The 19386-nt window shown below is 38.5% G+C and overlaps 1 protein-coding gene and 1 pseudogene across 4 annotated transcripts in view; both read left to right on the top strand.

Moving 5' to 3' along the window:
• Positions 1–19386, top strand: part of FILIP1 (filamin A interacting protein 1) — a 200101-nt gene that overhangs the window by 161592 nt on the left and 19123 nt on the right. For all 4 annotated transcript variants that reach the window (XM_055113893.3, XM_003805810.7, XM_034962394.3 and 1 more), the window contains one exon: positions 14739–17544. In XM_055113893.3, coding sequence (XP_054969868.2) covers positions 14739–17544 — 2806 coding nt within the window. The remainder of the gene's footprint in view (positions 1–14738; positions 17545–19386) is intronic.
• Positions 7736–12393, top strand: LOC106634896 (high mobility group protein B1-like; annotated as a pseudogene).

Raw genomic sequence — 19386 nt, 5'->3', positions numbered from 1 at the left:
AACTATTTAAAAAGTATCAAAATTAATGCAAAAAATCCACGATGAAGAAAATATCAAAATTTCAAGTGAAGACGGGCTCTGACTCTGCAGTTGTACAACCCAACCCTCATCCACTTCTCTCTCATCCCAGCCCTGCACAGTATATTAGGGCCATTAGATTAATTCTGGATAACTATAATAATAATCACCATATTGAGGAAATGAGGTAATTTATTCAGAAGTAACATTCTATAATTGGATCATTGGTAACACAAAGGATATGCTTGAGGTCATGGATACCTCATGTACCCTGATGTGATTACTACACAGTGTATGACTGTATCAAAATATCCCATATACTCCATAAGTGTATATACCTACTATGTACCCACAAAAATTAAAGATTAAAAATTTAAAAAATTAAAAAGTAATGCCCTTTCTGAGTTATTTGGTAAAACCATGCCCTATTATTTTAACAAGGTGCTTAGCTCTATACTGTACTCTAGTTGGGAAAAAACACATTGTGACTAAAGACTTCAAACTACATGCAAGCTTGACTCTTTTGAGGTTCATTCATCTTTAATTACTATCATGCCCTTATGAGTTTTAACCTGCCCTCTGTCTTGGAAGACAGAGAGGCGTACACAAGGGGAGAGTTGAAGAAAAGCAAAAATAGTGTTCTGAGAAGGAAATTAACATGGTCTGGCTAAGAAACAAGCTTAGGATGACTTTTTGGTGACATTTGTGTTGCAAAACGGGGTCCGATGGATTAAGATGAGGACAAGTGACAAAATCTTAAGGAGTCAAAGAGACAACTGATGCTCTGGAGCTAATGCTGATAAATTTGGAAATGTGGTTGAAAAGTGGGAGTGTCAAGAATGTTGGGCAAAAGGAGCCCTGAAATCTTACACCACTTTATTCCAAGAAAGAGAGGTAAGAATGAATATAGGCAGATGTCCCCTTAAATATTTAGGAGCACAGATTGACAAGTGTTCCAAGGATGGTGGTTATCACAAGAATGGATAATTAGGATAAGCTTTAAAAAAATTCTCACTTCCCATTTCCTTCTCCCAAACAGTTTGTCCTTAGACCATAAGAAGAAAGATAAATTAACAAGTTTCTGTGGAATAGGACAGACTGAGAATACTTTCTCTGGCATAAGTTTGACTAAGTATCAAATGGATTCCAATAAGGAAGAAAAGTAAAAGTCTAACAAACTAAATTATATAAACATGGAAGGGAATAAGAGAATCACCCATAGTCACAGACAGATGTGAAAGTTCCATGGCACTGTGAGGAAAGTGAAAATACAACCAAAGGCCAAGGGAGCTGAGACTGGAGGTGAGAGGGGGGAGCTAAATATTACAAAGGAGATTTTTTTAGAAAACATTATTAGCTGGGCACGGTGGCTCATGCCTGTAATCCCAGTACTTTGGGAGGCTGAGGTGGGTGGCTCACTTGAGGCCAGGAGTTTGAGACCAGCCTGGCAAACATGTGAAACCCCATCTCTACTAAAAATACAAAAATTAGCCAGGCCTGGTGGCGCATGCCTGTAATCCCAGCTACTCAGGAGGCTGAGGCAGGAGAATTGCTTAAACCCGGGAGGCCGAAGTTGCAGTGAGATCATGTCACTGCACTCCAGCCTGGATGACAGAGTGAGACTCCATCTCAAAAGAAACAAACAAACAAACAAACAAACAAAAACATTATTACAGAAAATTTCAAACATTTACAAAAGTAAAGAGAACAGTATAATGAACACCCATGTACCCATCAATAATCTTCAACAATTAATTAACTTATGACCAGTCTGGTTTCATCTATTTTTCACCCCCCTGAATTATTTTGATATAAATTTCAGATACATAATTTCATTCACAAATATTTCAATATGTACTTCTAAAAAATAAGGACTCTTAAAAATAAAGGACTCTTGCCATAATCCATTATCTAACCTAAAACTTAATAATTATTTCTCAACAATATAATTTTTCCAATTATCTCATTTAAAAAAGCAGTTTGAATAAGAATCCAAAAGGTTACAGTTGGTTGATATGTCTTCTAAATTTTAAAAAAATCCATGGGTTCCCCTTTCTGCTCCCATTTTATCTTGCAATTTATTGATTGAAGAAACCAGTTTGTTTATCCTATGTAGTTGCCCACATTTTGGATTTTTCTGATTGCATCATCATGAGGTCATTTAGCAGTTCCTTGCTCCTATCTTTCCTTTAAACTAGTAATTAGTAGTTATAGGAGCTTGATTTGATTCAGGTTCAGGGTTTTTTTGTTAAGAGAATCTTTCATGGGTGGAGGTTTGTATATAATGTCTGGCTGTCTCTTTTTGAGAAACACTGATGAGCATTACCTACATCCATTATTTCAAAATGGTGGTATTCTATAGTTACCTCTTTATTTATCAATAGTAGCATGTTTTCATTTATTAATTTATAAAGAATAAGGAAAAACAAAGTTTTAAATTAAGAAGAAACGTTAATATATATCTCTTAATGTTTATATAGGAAAAACAAACTAGTTTCTTAAATATATATGAGGGAGATCTGGAGAGTGTTTTGAAAGGCTCTGTGCATTGACCTGTCTTTTTATTTTATATTTATATATATGCATATATACTTATATATATATATTCATGTATATATATTCACACACAAAAAAACCTTAAAATACTGATCCTGCCCTACCTGTTTCCTGTGTTCACTTTCCTGTTTCTCCTTCCTTTTACAAGCAGAGTGACATGATCTGATTTACCCTCTTTTAGGATCATTCCGGCTTTTGGGAAGAGAACAGACTGTGGGTGGACAAGAGTGGAAGTTGAGAGTCAGATTAGGTGGCTCTTGCAATAATCCAGATAAGAGATGATGGTGGCTTGGGCCAGGGGGATAGCAATGGAGGAAGTGAGAAGTAACTGGATTCAGGATATATTTTGAAAGCAGAATTGACAAGATTTGCTGATGAATTGAATGCAGGGATGTTACTCAAGATGGCTCTAAATTTCAGTCCTAAGCATCTGGAAGAAGTGGGTGTAGGTGACTGATTTGAGGAAGATGTGGTTGGAACAGATTCATGGGGAAGACTGGGAGCTCAGAAGAGATAAAGAATGAACAGCTCAGTGGGCTCACAGCTAATTGAATGACAATGTCCACGCTACTGAATGGATTGATGTCAGCAGGAGGGAGATCTGGAGAGTGCTTTGAAAGGCTCTGTGCATTGACCTGTCTATTTAATTAATAATTGGGGTCATCTTGCCATTGACACAATGCTAGGTATAAGCTGTTATTCTGGGTGACAAAATAGAGTCCAAGGGGCATCTTGACAATTCTAAGATAAACTGAATCAAGCAAGATGAAGTTAACCTAAACAGAGTCTGGCAAACCTGAGCTGTCCAGGCAATATCCATTTGAGCAATAGCATTGTTATGAAAGCACAGTGTTTGTGCAAATAGATCTGATTCAAAATCCCAACCTGCCTCTTCTTAGTCATGTTCTCTTAAGTTAAATAATAATTTACCTTATTTATAAAATGGTATAGTATTGCCTTGCTCAAAGGGAATGAAAATTAAATGAAATAATAAAGCTCTCACACTACCTAGGAGACCTTTCCTTTTATTTCATATGTTGTCAAAATTAGGTATTAGCAAATATTGGAGTTGGGGTGGGCTTTATTTAAGCTTTATTTTATTTTAATAGTTTTTGGGGAACAGGTGGTTTTTTGTTCAGGGATATGTTCTTTAGGGATAGCTCTTTAGTGGTGATTTCTGAGATTTTGGTGCACCCATCATCTGAGCAGTGTACGCTGAACTCAATGTGTAGTCTTTTATCTTTTACCCCTCTACCCCACTTCCCTGAGTCCCCAAAGTCCATTGTATCATTCTTATGCCTTTGTGTCCTCATAGCTTAGATCTCACTCATAAGTGAGAGCATATGATATTTGGTTTTCTATTCCTGAATTACTTCACTTAGAATAATGGTCTCCAACTCCATCCAGGTTGCTGTGAATGCCATTATTTTGTTCCTTTTTATGGCTGAGTAGTATTTCATGATGTGTGTGTGTGTGTGTGTGTGTGTGTGTGTGTGTATCTATCTATCTCTCTATCATCTATCTATCTAATCTATCTATCTATCTATCTATCTATCTATCTATCTATCTATCTATCATCTATCTAATCTATCATCTGTCTATCTATCTATATCTCACCTTTTCTTTATCCACTCGTTGGTTGATGGGCATTCAGGCTGGTTTCATATTTTTGCAGTTGCGAGTTACACTGCTAAAATGTGCATGTGCAAGTGTCTTTTTCATATAGTGACTTCTTTTCCCCGGGGTAGATACCCAATAGTGGAATTGCTGGATCAAATCGTGGTTCTACTTTTAGTTCTTTAAGGAAGCTTCATAATGTTTTCCATAGTGGTTGTACTAGTTTACATTCCCACCAGCAGTGTAAAAAAGTGTTTACACATGATGTGATCCCTTTTCACCACATCCATGCCAACATCTATTATTTTTTTATTTTTTAATTATGGTAATTCTTGCAGGAGCAAGATGGTATCTCATTGTGGTTTTGATTTTGCATTTTCCTGATAAGTAGTGGTGTTGAGCATTTTTTCTAAATGTTTGTTGGCTGTTTGTATATCTTCTTTTGAGAATTGTCTATTCATGTCCTTTGCCCACTTTTTGATGGGATTATTTGTTTTTTCTTGCTAATTTAAATTCCTTATAAATTCTGGATATTAGTCCTTTGTCAGATGCATAGTTTGCAAATATTTTCTCCCACTCTGTGGGCTGTCTGTTTACTCTGCTGTTTTGTTTTGTTTTGTTTTTTGAGACAAGAGTCTCGCTCTGTCGCCCAGGCTGGAGTGCAGTGGTGCAATCTCGGCTTACTGCAGCCTCCACCTCCCAGATTCAAGCAATTCTCCTGCCTCAGCCACCCAAGTAGCTGGGGCTACAGGTGTGCGCCACCACACCCAGATAATTTTTATATTTTTAGTAGAGATAGGGCTTCACCGTATTGCCCAGGCTGGTCTCGAACTCCTGACCTCAGTTGATCCACCTGCCTTGGCCTTGGCCTCCCAAAGTACTGGGATTATAGGCATGCACCACCGTGCCCAGTCTGATTACTTCTTTTGCTGTACAGAAGCTTTTTAGTTTAGTTAGGTTCCATCTATTTATTTTTGTTTTTGTTGCATTTGCTTTTGGGTTCTTGATTATAAACTCTTTGCCTAAGCCAATGTCTAGAAGAGTTTTTCCAATGTTATCTTCTAGAGATTTTATGGTTTCAGGTCTTACATTTAAGTCTTTGATCCATCTTGAGTTGATTTTTGTATAAGGTGAGATGAGGATCAAGTTTCATTCTTCTACATGCGGCTTGCCAATTATCCCAGCACCGTCTGTTGAATAGGGTATCCTTTCCCCACTTGATGTTTTTGTTCGCCTTGTCGAAGATCAGTTGGCTGTAAGTACTTGGCTTTATTTCCGGGTTCTCTATTCTGTTCCATTGGTCTACATGCTTATTTTTATACCAGTACCATGCTGTTTTGGTGAATATGGCCTTCCAGCATAGTTTGAAATCAGGTAATTGGTGCCTCCAGATTTGTTTTTTTCGCTTAGTGTTGCTTTGGCTATGTGGGCTCTTTTTTGGTTCCATATAAATTTTAGGATTGTTTTTTCTAGTTCTGTGAAGAATGATGATGACATTTTGATGGGAATTGCATTGAATCTGTAGAGTGCCTTTGGCAGTATGGTTATTTTCACAATATTGATTCTACCCATCCCTGAGCATGGGGTGTGCTTCCATTTGTTTGTATCATCTGTGATTTCTTTCAGCAGTGTTTTGTAGTTTTCCTTGTAGAGATCTTTTGTCTCCTTGGTTAGGTATATTTCTTTCCTTTTTTTTTTTTTTTTTTTGGTTAGGTATATTTCTAAGTGCTTTATTTTATTTTTATTTTTTTGCAGCTGTTGTAAAAGGGATTGAGTTCTTGATTTGATTCTCAGTTTGGACATTGTTGGTGTATAGCAGTGCTACTGATTTGTGTATAGTGATTTTGTATCCTGAGACTTCACTGAATTCATTAATCAGATCTAGAAGCTTTCTGGATGAGTCTTTAGGATTTTCTAGGTATAGGATCATATCACTGGCAAACACTGACAGTTTGACTTCCTGTATTAGTCCATTTTCACACTGCTACAAAGACACCACCTAAGACTGAGTGATTTACAAATAAAAGAGGTTTAATTTGCTCACAGTTCTGCAGGCCTGGGGAGGCCTCAGGAAACTTACAATCATGGTGAAAGGCAAAAGAGAAGTTAAGTACCTTCTTCACAAGGCAGCAGGAAAGAGAGTGCAGAGGAAACTGCCACTTTTAAAACCATCAGGCCTCATGAAAACTCCCTCACTATTATGAGAACAGCGTGGGGGGAACCACCCCTATCCAATCACCTACCAACAGGTCCCTCTCTTGACATATGGGGTTTATAATTTGAGAAGAGATTTGGGTGGGGACACAGAGCCAAACCATGTCACTTCCTTTCTACCAGTTTGCATGCCCCTTATTTCTTTTTCTTGACTGATTGCTCTGGCAGGGTGGGCTTTTAAGAGCCTCTTGAAATAATATTAGGACTAGAGATTGTCTAGGACCTGAAACATTACCTCGCCAGAAAAAGTTTTCTTGTCAGCCCCTCTAACACCACCTGAAATGTCAACTCCCTTCTCTTTACCTTCCCCACCTGTGCTTCCACCTCTTTCTGCCTTAAGATTAATAACCAATTTTATGTTTTCTATCATATTTTAAGTCACTCGCTAGTAATATTTGTTTACAATCTTTCTCCCTTTATCTGACATCTCGGAACACTTTCCAGGGTTTTAATTTTTTTTTCTGGTTTTTAATTGAGATATAATTTACATACAGTAAAATTCACCAATTTTAATTATATAATTTGATGAATCTTGACAAATGTATGCACCATCAACAATCATAGAACATTTGGGAATATAAAGTTCAGCTATTAAATTCTAAATTCACATTTGGAGCTCAGAATGGAACTACTATGCCACTCATTTACCTGGGTTTTTAATCCAATTGCCATTATTTAATTAAATGTAAGAAAAAAATCACATTAATAAAGAGTTTTCTAAATGGCAAAAAATAAAAATAATAAAGGAAAAACTTCTGGGCCCACATTTTTAAAGTCTTCTAGTTGAAAATAATTAAATTTCTGAATATGCTGATAAGTGATCAATTTGCAAGTTAAAAAGTATAATTTTGGCTGGCCATAGTGGCTCATGCTTGTAATCCCAGCACTTTGGGAGGCCGAGGTGGGTGGATCATCTGAGGTCAGTAGTTTTAGACCAGCCTGGCCGAGATGGTAAAACCCCGTCTCTACTGAAAATACAAAAATTAGCCAGGTGTGGTAGCACATGCCTGTAGTCCCAGCTACTCAGGAGGCTGAGGTGGGAGAATCATTTCAACCCGGGAGGCTGAGGTTACAGTTAGCCAAGATGGCACCACTGCACTTCAGCCTGAGTGACAGATTGAGACTCTGTCTCAAGAAAAAGTATAATTTTATTCAGTATGAAATAAGAAATTAAGAATACATTTAAGAATAGTTATTAAGAAAGGCAATAACAATTTAAAATATCTATTAATTCATTTACTTGTCTTTGTTCTCTAAAGAGGACTAAATGCTTGCAGAAAATTTAAAATTTGCCAAGAAAAAGTTTGATTTTAGGATACTTAGGGCTCTACCTGTGACTGCTGATGGGAATCAGGGTACTAATTTATTTTTTTTAGTCTTAGTCTTCTGGTTTGTTTCCTTTTCATGCTAATATATTTAGAATCAAGGCATAGTTGAAGAATGGGAAGGTGAGCGGAGAAGAGAATGGAGAGGAGGTGGTAAGACTAGTTGGCACAAGCAAAACTTAAATCTCTTATTCTGCTTCTTAAATAGCATAATTACACGGAAATGGTGCCCAGTAATGTAGAGCAAATTAATTGTTTAAAGTGCAAAATGAAATTGTAACTATTAGGAAATTGTTGAAAAAAAAAAGAGATGTAATATGCCATAGGCATTATGTTTTGTGAATACATACATGCTATATTTCTGAATGCCGAATGCTTGTTTAATGTAAAATGAGGATTTCTAAATATGAGGGAAGAGAAAAAAACATCTGCAAGTGGAATGCTGAATCGACTGGGGAGGTGGATAAAGTGAGACACAAGCCTGTTCCTGCCTTCCCAAAACCCTCTTCCTTGGGTGCTCCTGTGTTTCTCCATGGCTCCCTCTTTCTCTATATCTGTTTCTCCTCTTCTCTCTCTGCACAGGCCTTCCATAGGTCCTTCTAATTCTTTTTATCTCTCATTTTTGGACATTTCCCAAAGTTTTTTCTCCATCCTATCCTTTTTCTCTCTTTAGATATGTTCTACTTTGGAGATCACATTCATTTCTATGTCTAAGGAAATATCACCTCCATTATGGAAATAAAAATCTAACAGTTACTAAGCTTTTTAGCGCTGTGAAAATTTCTATGTAGGGTGGGATGGCTGACAAAATGACCGCATGTTTCCCTCTGATTTTCTTTCCTCCTAGGAGTTCTGTCACCTTAATTACCACTGTTCTTCCCAATAGACCCAAGGGTGTACTGCTCCACATCAGATTTTGATCCAACTGTGGGTGAAAATCCCTTTCCTTTAAAAAAACAAAAACAAAAACAAAAACAAAAAACAAAAAAACTACAACAGTCTGGGCACAATGACTCACAATTGTAATCCCAACACTTTGGGAGGCCAAGATGGGAGGATTGCTTGAGGTCAGGAGTTTGAGACCAGCCTGAACAACATAGTAAGATCCCATCTTGAAGAAGAAGGAGGGGGAGAAGGAGGAAGTAGAAGAGGAAGAGGAGGAGAAGGAGGAGGAGGAAGAAGAACTAAGACAAACTAGTGACACAAAAACCTATGAGAGAAAAAAAGCCTTAATTCAGCCTGTGCTAATACTCCCATAGCTGTTTTATAGGTTAAATAGAGGTTGTTCAGCCTCCAGTGCTACAGGTAGACAGATAGTAAGGGATATCTTGCTCAGCCCATATAGAGAAGGCTCCCTCCCTCATTTGAGGTTTCTCAGTTGAGAGACACATTTCTTTTCTAATAGGCTGACAATTAAAATGGACACGTTCTTCAAGGGAGGCCATTGCTCATTAGACAGAGGAACTCATCTAATATTAATATAAAATTGCTGGCCTAATAACAACTGCAATATCTGTTTAACAAAAATGTATACTCACTCAGCATCGTGGAGAACTTTAGTTAATACATCTCTATTTAGGTAATTTCCAGATCTATATTTGTTTTCTTTTTTTCTTTTTTTTTGAGATAGGGTCTTGTTCTTTTGCCCGGGATGGAATGCAGTGATGTGATCTCGGCTCACTGCAACCTCTGCCTCCCGGGCTCAGGTGATCCTCCCACCTCAGCCTCCTGAGTAGCTGGGATTACAGGCACATGCCACCACACACAGCTAATTTTTGTTTTTTTGCTTTGTTTTGTTTTGTTTTTTTTTTGTAGAGATGAGGTTTTGCCATGTTGCCCAGGCTGGTCTCTAACTCCCGGACTCAAGCGATTTGCCTGCCTCGGCCTCCCAAAGTGCTGGGATTACAGGCTTGAGCCACCGCTCCCAGCCTACAGATTTATGTTTCTAATTCAAGTTTATATCTTCATTCTTTCTCTTGTTTATCCATTCAGTCAATATTTCTTGAGCACATCCTATGTGTCAGGCATTACGCTAGGGGGCAAACAAGACAAACATGGCAGCTACCCTCATGGAATTTGCATTAACAGAGGTAGGCAGACATTAAAAAAATTATAAGTTGGGACAGCCATTGCAGTAACTGAGCTCCATAGAGACAGCACCGGGGCAAATGAGAGCCGGACGGGCACTGGGCGACTCTGCCTTGCTGAAGAAAAATAACTAAACATGGGCAATGGAGATCCTAAGAAGCTGAGAGGCAAAATGTCATGATATGCATTCTTTGTGCAAACTTGTCCGGAGGAGGAGCATAAGAAGAAGCACCCAGGTGCTTCAGTCAACTTCTCAGAGTTTTCTTTTCTTTTCTTTTCTTTTTTTTTTTTTTGAGACGGAGTCTTGCTCTGTTGCCCAGGCTGGAGTGCAGTGGCACAATCTCAGCTCACTGCAAGCTCCGCCCCCCGGGTTCACACAATTATCCTGCCTCAGCCTCCGCAGTAGCTGGGACTACAGGCGCCCGCCGCTACGCCCGGCTAATTTTTTGTATTTTTAGTAGAGACAGGGTTTCACCGTGTTAGCCAGGATGGTCTCGATCTCCTGACCTTGTGATCCGCCAGCCTCGGCCTCCCAAAGTGCTGGGATTACAGGCGTGAGCCACCGGGTCCGGCCTCAGAGTTTTCTAAGAAGTGCTCAGAGAGGTGGAAGACCATGTCTGTTAAAGAGAAAGGAAAATTTGAAGATATGGCAAAGGCGGACAAGGCCCATTATGAAAGAGAAATGAAATCTATAGCCCTCCTAAAGGGGAGACAAAAAAGAAGTTCAAGGACTCCAGTTCACCCAAGAGCTCTCCTTCGGCCTTTTTCATGTTCTGCTCTGAGTATCGCCCAAAAATCAAAGAAGAACATCCTGGCCTGCCCATTGGTGATGCTGGAAGAAACTGGGACAGGTGTGAAATAACACTGATGCAGATGACAAGCAGCCTTATGAAAAGAAGGCTGCGAAGCTGAAGGAAAAATAAGAAAAGGATATTGCTGCATATCAAGCTAAAGGAAAGCCTGATGCAGCAAAAAAGGGAATTGTCAAGTCTGAAAAAGGCAAGAAAAAGAAGGAAGAGGAGGAAGATGAAGAGGATGAAGAGGAGGAAGAAGGTGAAGAAGATGAAGATGAAGAAGATGACGATGATGAATAAGTTGGTTCTAGCACAGTTTTTTTTTCATGTCTATAAAGCATTTAACCTCCCTGTACACAACTCACTCTTTTTAAAGAAAAAAATTGAAATGTAAAGCTGTGCAAGATTTGTTTTTAAACTGCACAGTGTCTTTTTTTTTGTATAGTTAACACTCTACAGAGTGTGTCTTTAGATAGTCCTGTCCTGGTAGTATTTTCAATAGCCACTAACCTTGCCTGGGACAGTATGGAGGTTGTAAATTGGCATGGATTTAAAGCAGGTTCTTGTTGGTGCACAGCACAAATTAATTATATATGGGGATGGTAGTTTTTTCTTTTTCAGTTGTCTCTGATGCAGCTTATATGAAATAATTGTTGTTCTGTTAACTGAATACCACTCTGTAATTGCAAAGAAAAAAGTTGCAGCTGTTTTGTTGACATTCTGAATGCTTCTAAGTAAATATAACTTTTTTATTAGAAAAAAAATATGTTGATTAAGTGTTATAAAAGAAAACTGGGCCAGGCATGATGGCTCACACCTGTAATCCCAGCATTTTGGGAGACTGAGGCAGGAGGATCACTTGACCCCAGCAGTTCAAGACCAGCCTAGGTGACATCGGGGCGACTCTGTCTCTACAAAAAATAAAAATCTTAGCCAGGCATGGTGCTATGTGCCTGTAGTCCCAGCCATTTGGGAGGCTGAGGTCGAAGGATAGTTTGAGCACAAAACGTTGAGGCTGCGGTGAACTATAATCATGCCACAGCACTTTAACCTGGGTGACAGAACAAGATCTTGTCTCTAAAAAAAAAAAAAAAAAAAAAGACGGTAGGATATTGATATTACAGGAGTCTATAAGAAGTTCTGACTTAATTGGGTTTGAAGAAGTGACATTGAAGTGAAACTTGAAGGATGAAAAGCTAGCCAGGAACATTCAGTTGAGTGTGACGTGTGACAGGATGAAAAAAAAAGGAGCAGGGAGGAAATACTAAGCAGAGGACACAGCATTTGCAAGGGATGTTAGATAACGGGAGAGACTGACTGGACATGAACTTATCAAGGAGGTCAGGTATTGAATCCCATCATTCCCATCCCCAACGTCTTGCCTGTAAGAAGTTTGATTGCAGGTCTATTTGTGCAGAAGGCATTGGCAGGCCTTCCAAAATGAGCTGAGCAACTTTACCTTGATCCTGGATCTGACCCTCAGCTGTACCAACTGGGAAACTGGGTTTTGGGAGCACACAGAGAATGAGCCTGGTATTGCTGTAGAGCCACTTTAACTATGAGATGGGCATGGTTTAAGATGTGGTGAAAGAGAATAGGAGGGAGAGTAAGCTAATGGGGTTAGAAAAACAGAAATAATCACAGCTAGGAGAACGTGAAAAATGTGGTTTCCTGGAAGCCAAATTCCTGCCGAGATCACGCTCTAGCTCATGGAATTTCCCACTGATTGGAATGCCTTCTGCTTTTCTCTGGCTGAAACATTAGTGCCCCAAGTTTTACTATCAAAGACAGGATAATGACAAAAATATTTATTGGTTAAACATAGAAAGCACTGACAGTCTTTCCAGATGAAGCCAATAGTATATACAATAGTTCTTATCTTTTTGTGCTTTATTACATTCATGTATTGAGTCTATGTATCTGTCACTTTACTTCTACTATTTCAATTAATCTTCACAACAATTCTATATGGTTGGTATTAGTGTTCCATTATTGGAACGCTAAGCTTGTGGGATTTATTTATATCCTGCTTCTCAAGGTCATCGCCAAGGTCTGATTTTTCACACAAAAAAATTGCAACCTCCAGCATAAATGGGTTAATATCCCTCCCTCTTTCCTCTACTGGTGAAAAAATTGAGAATCAGAGAGTTTCAGTGATTGGCCAGAGATTACACAGTTAGAAAGTGACAGAGTCAGAATTCAGATTTGATTGTCTGACTCCAAAACCTATGTTGTAGTCACTCCAATCCACTGCCTCTAACAGTATAGAGGCATAGTATTCCTAAAAATATATTTTTAGAAGCTTTAACATGTTAAGCTTAGAATTGGAAGCAGTAACGTTTTCAATAAATTAATCTCTAACAGTCCAGTTAAGGGCAAGGAATTTGAAAATGGTATTTTACGTTGAAAATATCCTGAAAAGTTTCTCCCCTAATCTATGGTTCTATGACATTATTTCAGTTGTTTCAACTTCTAGTAAAAAGAGAACATGGTCAATAAAATGCTGTTTTCTACATGTAAGGACCACATTTAGTGATGCTGTTACAGTATTAGGCAAATCAGTAGGACTTGAAGATCATATTTTCCTCCTATTTTAGGAATAAAGTCATAATGATTTTTGGAGGGTATGCATTAGTTTAGAGATGCTGAGACACAATCATGCTTTATAAAAGTAAATTCTATGAAAAAATCTTAATGACATGATCAGAGCCATTTCTGTAATACTTATCTCACACTGTATTTAATTATTAATAGCTTCTATTGTGCTTAACTAATGTATGTTCAAATATTTCTTGCACACCAGCTTTCAGTCAGTGACAAGTAAAAAAAAAACACACAAATATTTCTTGCACAATGCAATGTGAGACTATTAAATTCTATTTACTTGGCTAACAGCTAATCTAGTCATAAATATGAAATTAATCAGTCAGAATAGTAAAGGAGCAAAATACACTGAAAGAATAAAATCTATTATACTTAAATAAGTGCATGTCATTGGTTGTTTATAACTTGCTTCCCTTATAAACCTATTAATTACTAAAATGCATTCTTACACGAACTTGGCAAATATGATTATAATTTTAATTGTTTTATGGGTAAATAAAAAACTATTAAAATTAGTACAAGTTAACTGACCAACCCAAGAATGGTAAATAGCTACTTCAGCATATTTATATTCCTACTTTTTACAGATATTCATAAATGCCATAGAGAAAATGTATTTCACACAGGTGAAACAATAATTCCTGTGGCTGCCACATTTTCGTGTTGATATACAGATTTCCTTGCTATCTAGTTCTTGATTAAAAAAGTATTGTTTAAATAAAAAAATCCTGTGCCAGTTCTGGTGTGAACTAAAATCAATTTATGTAAATCAGCTTTTGTATCAGAAAGCCAGTCATACTTTTTCCCTTCCAGGTGACAGTTACGTAGTTTACGTCAAGGGTTTAAAATCAGAAAACCCAAAGCTGCTTCTTTTCTGAAACTTTACCATCATTTAAAGTAAATTTATCTCCTCAAATCATATGATGCAGAGGTGGAGAGCAATAATTTTGAAGGCTTCCTGGCTAAGTTTGAAACCCAGCCCTGCCACTTACTGACTCTGGGATCTGTAGCAGGCTACATAATTCCCCTGTATCTCATGTTTTTTCATGGTGATGATAGTAGCAATACATATCTCATAGGGTTACTCTGAGAATAAAGTAAATGCTAACACCAAGGATACGAAGACATTATGTAAATAGTCATTATTATTGCACAACCTAAGTTTTACTTAATGGCTACTGTATTAAAGTATAATACACATGCAGAAAGATACTCGGAAGTGTTCAGCTTACTGAAATTTCATAAGGTAAGCTAAACAATCCTGTATAGCAAGCATGCAAATTACAAAAGAGAAACTAGTTACACTCAAAGCCCTCCTCATGCCCCCTTCTAGCCACTACCCGTAAGGGTAACTAATATTTTGACTTCCCATTCATTTCATTAATGGCTATTCTTTAAACGTTGAAATTATAGCAATTGATAAGGGATTTATTGTAGTGGCTTTTTGTTTTTTATTTAATATCAATGCTTAAATCTGTTTGCTGATTACTGTTTTAACATATAGGTATATTTTATTTTATAGGTTAAAAAAGCTCCTTGAACAAGAAAAGGCTTATCAAGCCCGCAAAGAAAAGGAAAATGCTAAACGACTCAATAAACTAAGAGATGAGCTTGTTAAACTCAAGTCCTTTGCACTCATGCTGGTGGATGAAAGACAAATGCACATTGAACAACTTGGCCTGCAAAGCCAGAAAGTACAGGATCTTACTCAGAAGCTGAGGGAAGAAGAAGAGAAGCTCAAAGCCATTACTTCCAAATCCAAAGAAGACAGACAGAAATTGCTCAAGTTAGAAGTGGACTTTGAACACAAGGCTTCGAGGTTTTCTCAAGAGCATGAAGAGATGAACGCTAAACTGGCTAATCAAGAGTCTCACAATAGGCAACTTAGACTCAAGCTGGTTGGCTTAACCCAAAGAATCGAGGAGCTAGAAGAGACCAACAAAAATCTGCAGAAGGCAGAGGAAGAACTTCAAGAATTAAGAGATAAAATTGCCAAAGGAGAATGTGGAAACTCTAGCCTCATGGCAGAAGTGGAAAATCTTCGAAAGCGTGTGCTTGAAATGGAAGGTAAAGATGAGGAGATCACTAAAACTGAATCCCAGTGTAGGGAATTGAGGAAGAAGCTGCAAGAGGAAGAACACCATAGTAAGGAGCTCAGACTTGAAGTTGAGAAGCTACAGAAGAGAATGTCTGAACTAGAGAAATTGGAAGAAGCATTTAGCAAGAGTAAATCTGAGTGCACCCAGCTACATTTAAATCTGGAGAAAGAAAAGAACTTAACCAAAGACCTGCTAAATGAATTGGAGGTGGTCAAGAGTCGAGTTAAAGAATTGGAATGTTCTGAAAGTAGATTGGAAAAGGCTGAATTAAGCCTAAAAGATGATCTTACCAAGTTGAAGTCATTTACCGTGATGCTGGTTGATGAAAGGAAAAATATGATGGAAAAAATAAAACAAGAAGAGAGAAAAGTGGATGGACTCAATAAAAATTTTAAGGTGGAACAAGGAAAAGTTATGGATGTAACTGAAAAACTAATTGAAGAAAGTAAGAAACTTTTAAAACTAAAATCTGAAATGGAGGAAAAAGTATACAACTTGACAAGAGAAAGAGATGAGTTGATAGGCAAATTGAAAAGTGAAGAAGAAAAATCCTCTGAATTAAGCTGCAGTGTTGACTTACTAAAGAAGAGACTTGATGGTATAGAGGAAGTGGAAAGAGAAATAACAAAAGGAAGATCACGAAAAGGGTCTGAGCTCACCTGCCCGGAAGATAATAAGATTAAGGAACTAACACTTGAAATTGAGAGACTGAAGAAACGTCTCCAACAATTGGAAGTGGTCGAAGGGGATTTGATGAAGACAGAAGATGAGTATGATCAGCTGGAACAGAAATTTAGAACTGAGCAGGATAAGGCTAACTTCCTCTCTCAACAACTAGAGGAGATCAAGCACCAAATTGCCAAGAATAAAGCAATAGAGAAGGGTGAGGTTGTGAGCCAGGAAGCTGAACTGAGACACAGATTTCGGTTGGAAGAAGCTAAAAGTCGAGATTTAAAAGCCGAAGTACAAGCTCTTAAAGAGAAGATTCACGAATTAATGAACAAAGAAGATCAGCTTTCTCAGCTCCAGGCAGATTATTCTGTACTTCAACAAAGATTTATGGAAGAAGAAAATAAGAACAAAAACATGGGGCAGGAGGTTCTCAATCTGACCAAAGAGTTGGAGCTTTCCAAGCGCTACAGCAGAGCTCTTAGGCCCAGTGTGAATGGAAGAAGAATGGTGGATGTTCCTGTGACGTCAACTGGAGTCCAGACTGATGCAGTCAGCAGTGAAGCAGCAGAGGAAGAAACGCCAGCTGTATTCATACGGAAATCCTTCCAGGAAGAAAATCATATTATGAGTAATCTTCGGCAGGTGGGATTGAGGAAACCAGTGGAAAGATCCTCTGTTCTAGATAGGTATCCTCCAGCAGCAAATGAGCTCACTATGAGAAAGTCTTGGATTCCATGGATGAGAAAGAGGGAAAACGGCCCCTCCATCACTCAGGAGAAAGGGCCCCGAACAAATTCCAGTCCAGGGCACCCAGGAGAGGTAGTCCTTTCACCAAAGCAGGGCCAGCCCCTGCATATTCGAGTGACACCAGACCACGAGAACAGCACTGCGACTTTGGAGATAACAAGCCCGACATCTGAAGAATTTTTTTCTAGTACCACTGTCATTCCTACCTTAGGGAATCAGAAACCAAGAATAACCATTATTCCATCACCAAACGTTATGCCTCAAAAACAAAAAAGTGGAGATACTACTCTTGGCCCAGAACGAGCCATGTCCCCAGTCACAATTACTACATTTTCCAGAGAGAAGACTCCAGAAAGTGGAAGAGGCGCATTTGCAGACAGGCCCACATCCCCTATTCAGATAATGACGGTGTCTACATCAGCAGCACCAGCTGAGATTGCAGTTTCTCCCGAATCCCAGGAAATGCCCATGGGACGGACAATCCTCAAAGTCACCCCAGAAAAACAGACTGTTCCAACTCCAGTACGGAAATACAACTCCAATGCCAATATCATAACCACAGAGGACAATAAAATTCACATTCACTTAGGGTCTCAGTTTAAACGGTCCCCTGGGACTTCAGGTGAAGGAGTCAGTCCAGTTATTACTGTCCGACCAGTAAACGTGACAGCCGAAAAGGAGGTTTCCACCGGCACTGTCCTTCGCTCTCCCAGGAATCACCTCTCCTCACGGCCTGGTGCAAGCAAAGTGACGAGCACTATCACCATAACACCGGTCACAACGTCATCTGCTCGAGGAACCCAGTCAGTGGTGAGTAGAAGAGGCTCCAAAGGGCAGGCCCGTAGAGGGAGGGAGACGTGAGTAGTGAGACTACCCAGCACCCACAGTAAAACCCGGCCACATGCTTCTCATGCTACCTGAATCCACCAACAGATGCTTCCCAGAGGACCATCCACACTGAGAACTGAATGTAAAAAGTGACCTAATAGTTTAATAAATTAGGCCAACTTTGAGGGAAAACTTCACCTATTCATGTAAATTATGGAGAGTGCCATAAAATACTTGCAAAGATAGCCTCTTTGAAATGGTAGCATATAGTAATCAGAAGGCTTAAAATTTGATTTTAATGTTTAAGATACTTTTTTTAAATGGAGACGGGGGAAATGGTCTATATGGAGGAAGAATTAAAATTGCTCCTAGGTTATGTTTCTATAAACTAAAATATTCAATATGTGGTTATATATGGCCACAGTCATATTTTATCCCAAAATAAGATGAGAAGATTTTAATATCAAAAACTTTTTTAGAAGTGAAAGAGAAGTAAGTTTACATGTATAAAAACTGTATTTTATTTAATCATATCTTGCAGACAGCATGTGCTTCATAAATACTTATTTAATAAATAGCTGGGGCTGGGTGCGGTGGCTCATGCCAGTAATCCCAGCACTTTGGGAGGCTGAGGCAGGTGGATTACCTGAGGTCAGGAGTTCAAGACCAGCCTGACCAATTTGGTGAAACCCTGTCTGTACTAAAAATACAAAAATTAGCTGAGCATGATGGCAGATACCTGTAATCCCAGCTACTCGGGAGGCTGAGGCAGGAGAATCACTTGAGCCCAGGAGGCGGAGGTTGTGGTGAGCTGAGATTGTGCCATTGCACTCCAGCCTGGGTGACAGAGCAAGACTCCATCTCAAACAAACAAGCAAGCAAACAAACAAACAAACAAACTAGCTGGAAGGCTAAATGAATGATTATTGAAAAGCATGTGCAAAGCACAGCCGGAACTTAAATTCTACCAGCCTGGCCAACAGGGCAAAACATCATCTCTACTAAAGATACAAAAAAAAAAAAAAAAGTAGCTGGGTGTGGTGGTGCACACCTGTAATCTCAGCTACTCTGGAGGCTGAGGCACAGGAATCACTTGAACCCAGGAGATGGAGGTTGCAGTGAGCCACGGTCATGCCACTGCACTCCAGCCTGGGTGACAGAGTGAGACCGTGTCTCAAAAAAGTAAATAAATAAATTATAAATTATATTTTTCAAAATACTTCCAGTGATTGTCTTCATTTATTGGTGGCAAATTGGCAAATGTAATTATAGAAGAGCTTGTACTGTTTAGATGTTAACTTAAGCTAATAGACTAGAAATCGTGATTTCTAGACCCTGAACAAGTTCTACAGCATAAACTGAAATCTCTTAAGAAAGACAGGAAGCTCATAATTTAAATATAGAAACTGTGGCTTATTTTCCTATATTCTTAATATGATTTACTTTAATTTTCTATGCACAAACATAGACTCGAGGCAGGCTCCAAAGTGTGAATTACTAATTGCTTTGCCAGTAAAGCTTTTACTTATTGGCTCTTTATGAGCCAAATAGCATTCAGAATTATTCACTGTCCTCAGGTGGTCCGATACTGCTTTTTAGGTAACATAGAGCATAGCTTGGTTGTGTAGGGTTTTGCTTCTTTCTGCTGCATTTTATAAAAAGATATTGGAGGTATAAATCATTGTAACTTAAAGCATATTTTCTGCCGTAACATTTTCTTACCATTTTTAAGTGTCAGATCAAGGTAGCCCTACCCTCTGTATTGACATTTTTGACTACTGATTAAACCTCATACACGGGTAGCATTTCAAAGCAACTGTCTAA

Source organism: Pan paniscus, chromosome 5 (genome assembly GCF_029289425.2).
Source record: "Pan paniscus chromosome 5, NHGRI_mPanPan1-v2.0_pri, whole genome shotgun sequence".
NCBI classification, from domain to species: Eukaryota; Metazoa; Chordata; class Mammalia; order Primates; family Hominidae; genus Pan; species Pan paniscus.
This window is presented reverse-complemented; position numbering and strand designations above follow the sequence as displayed.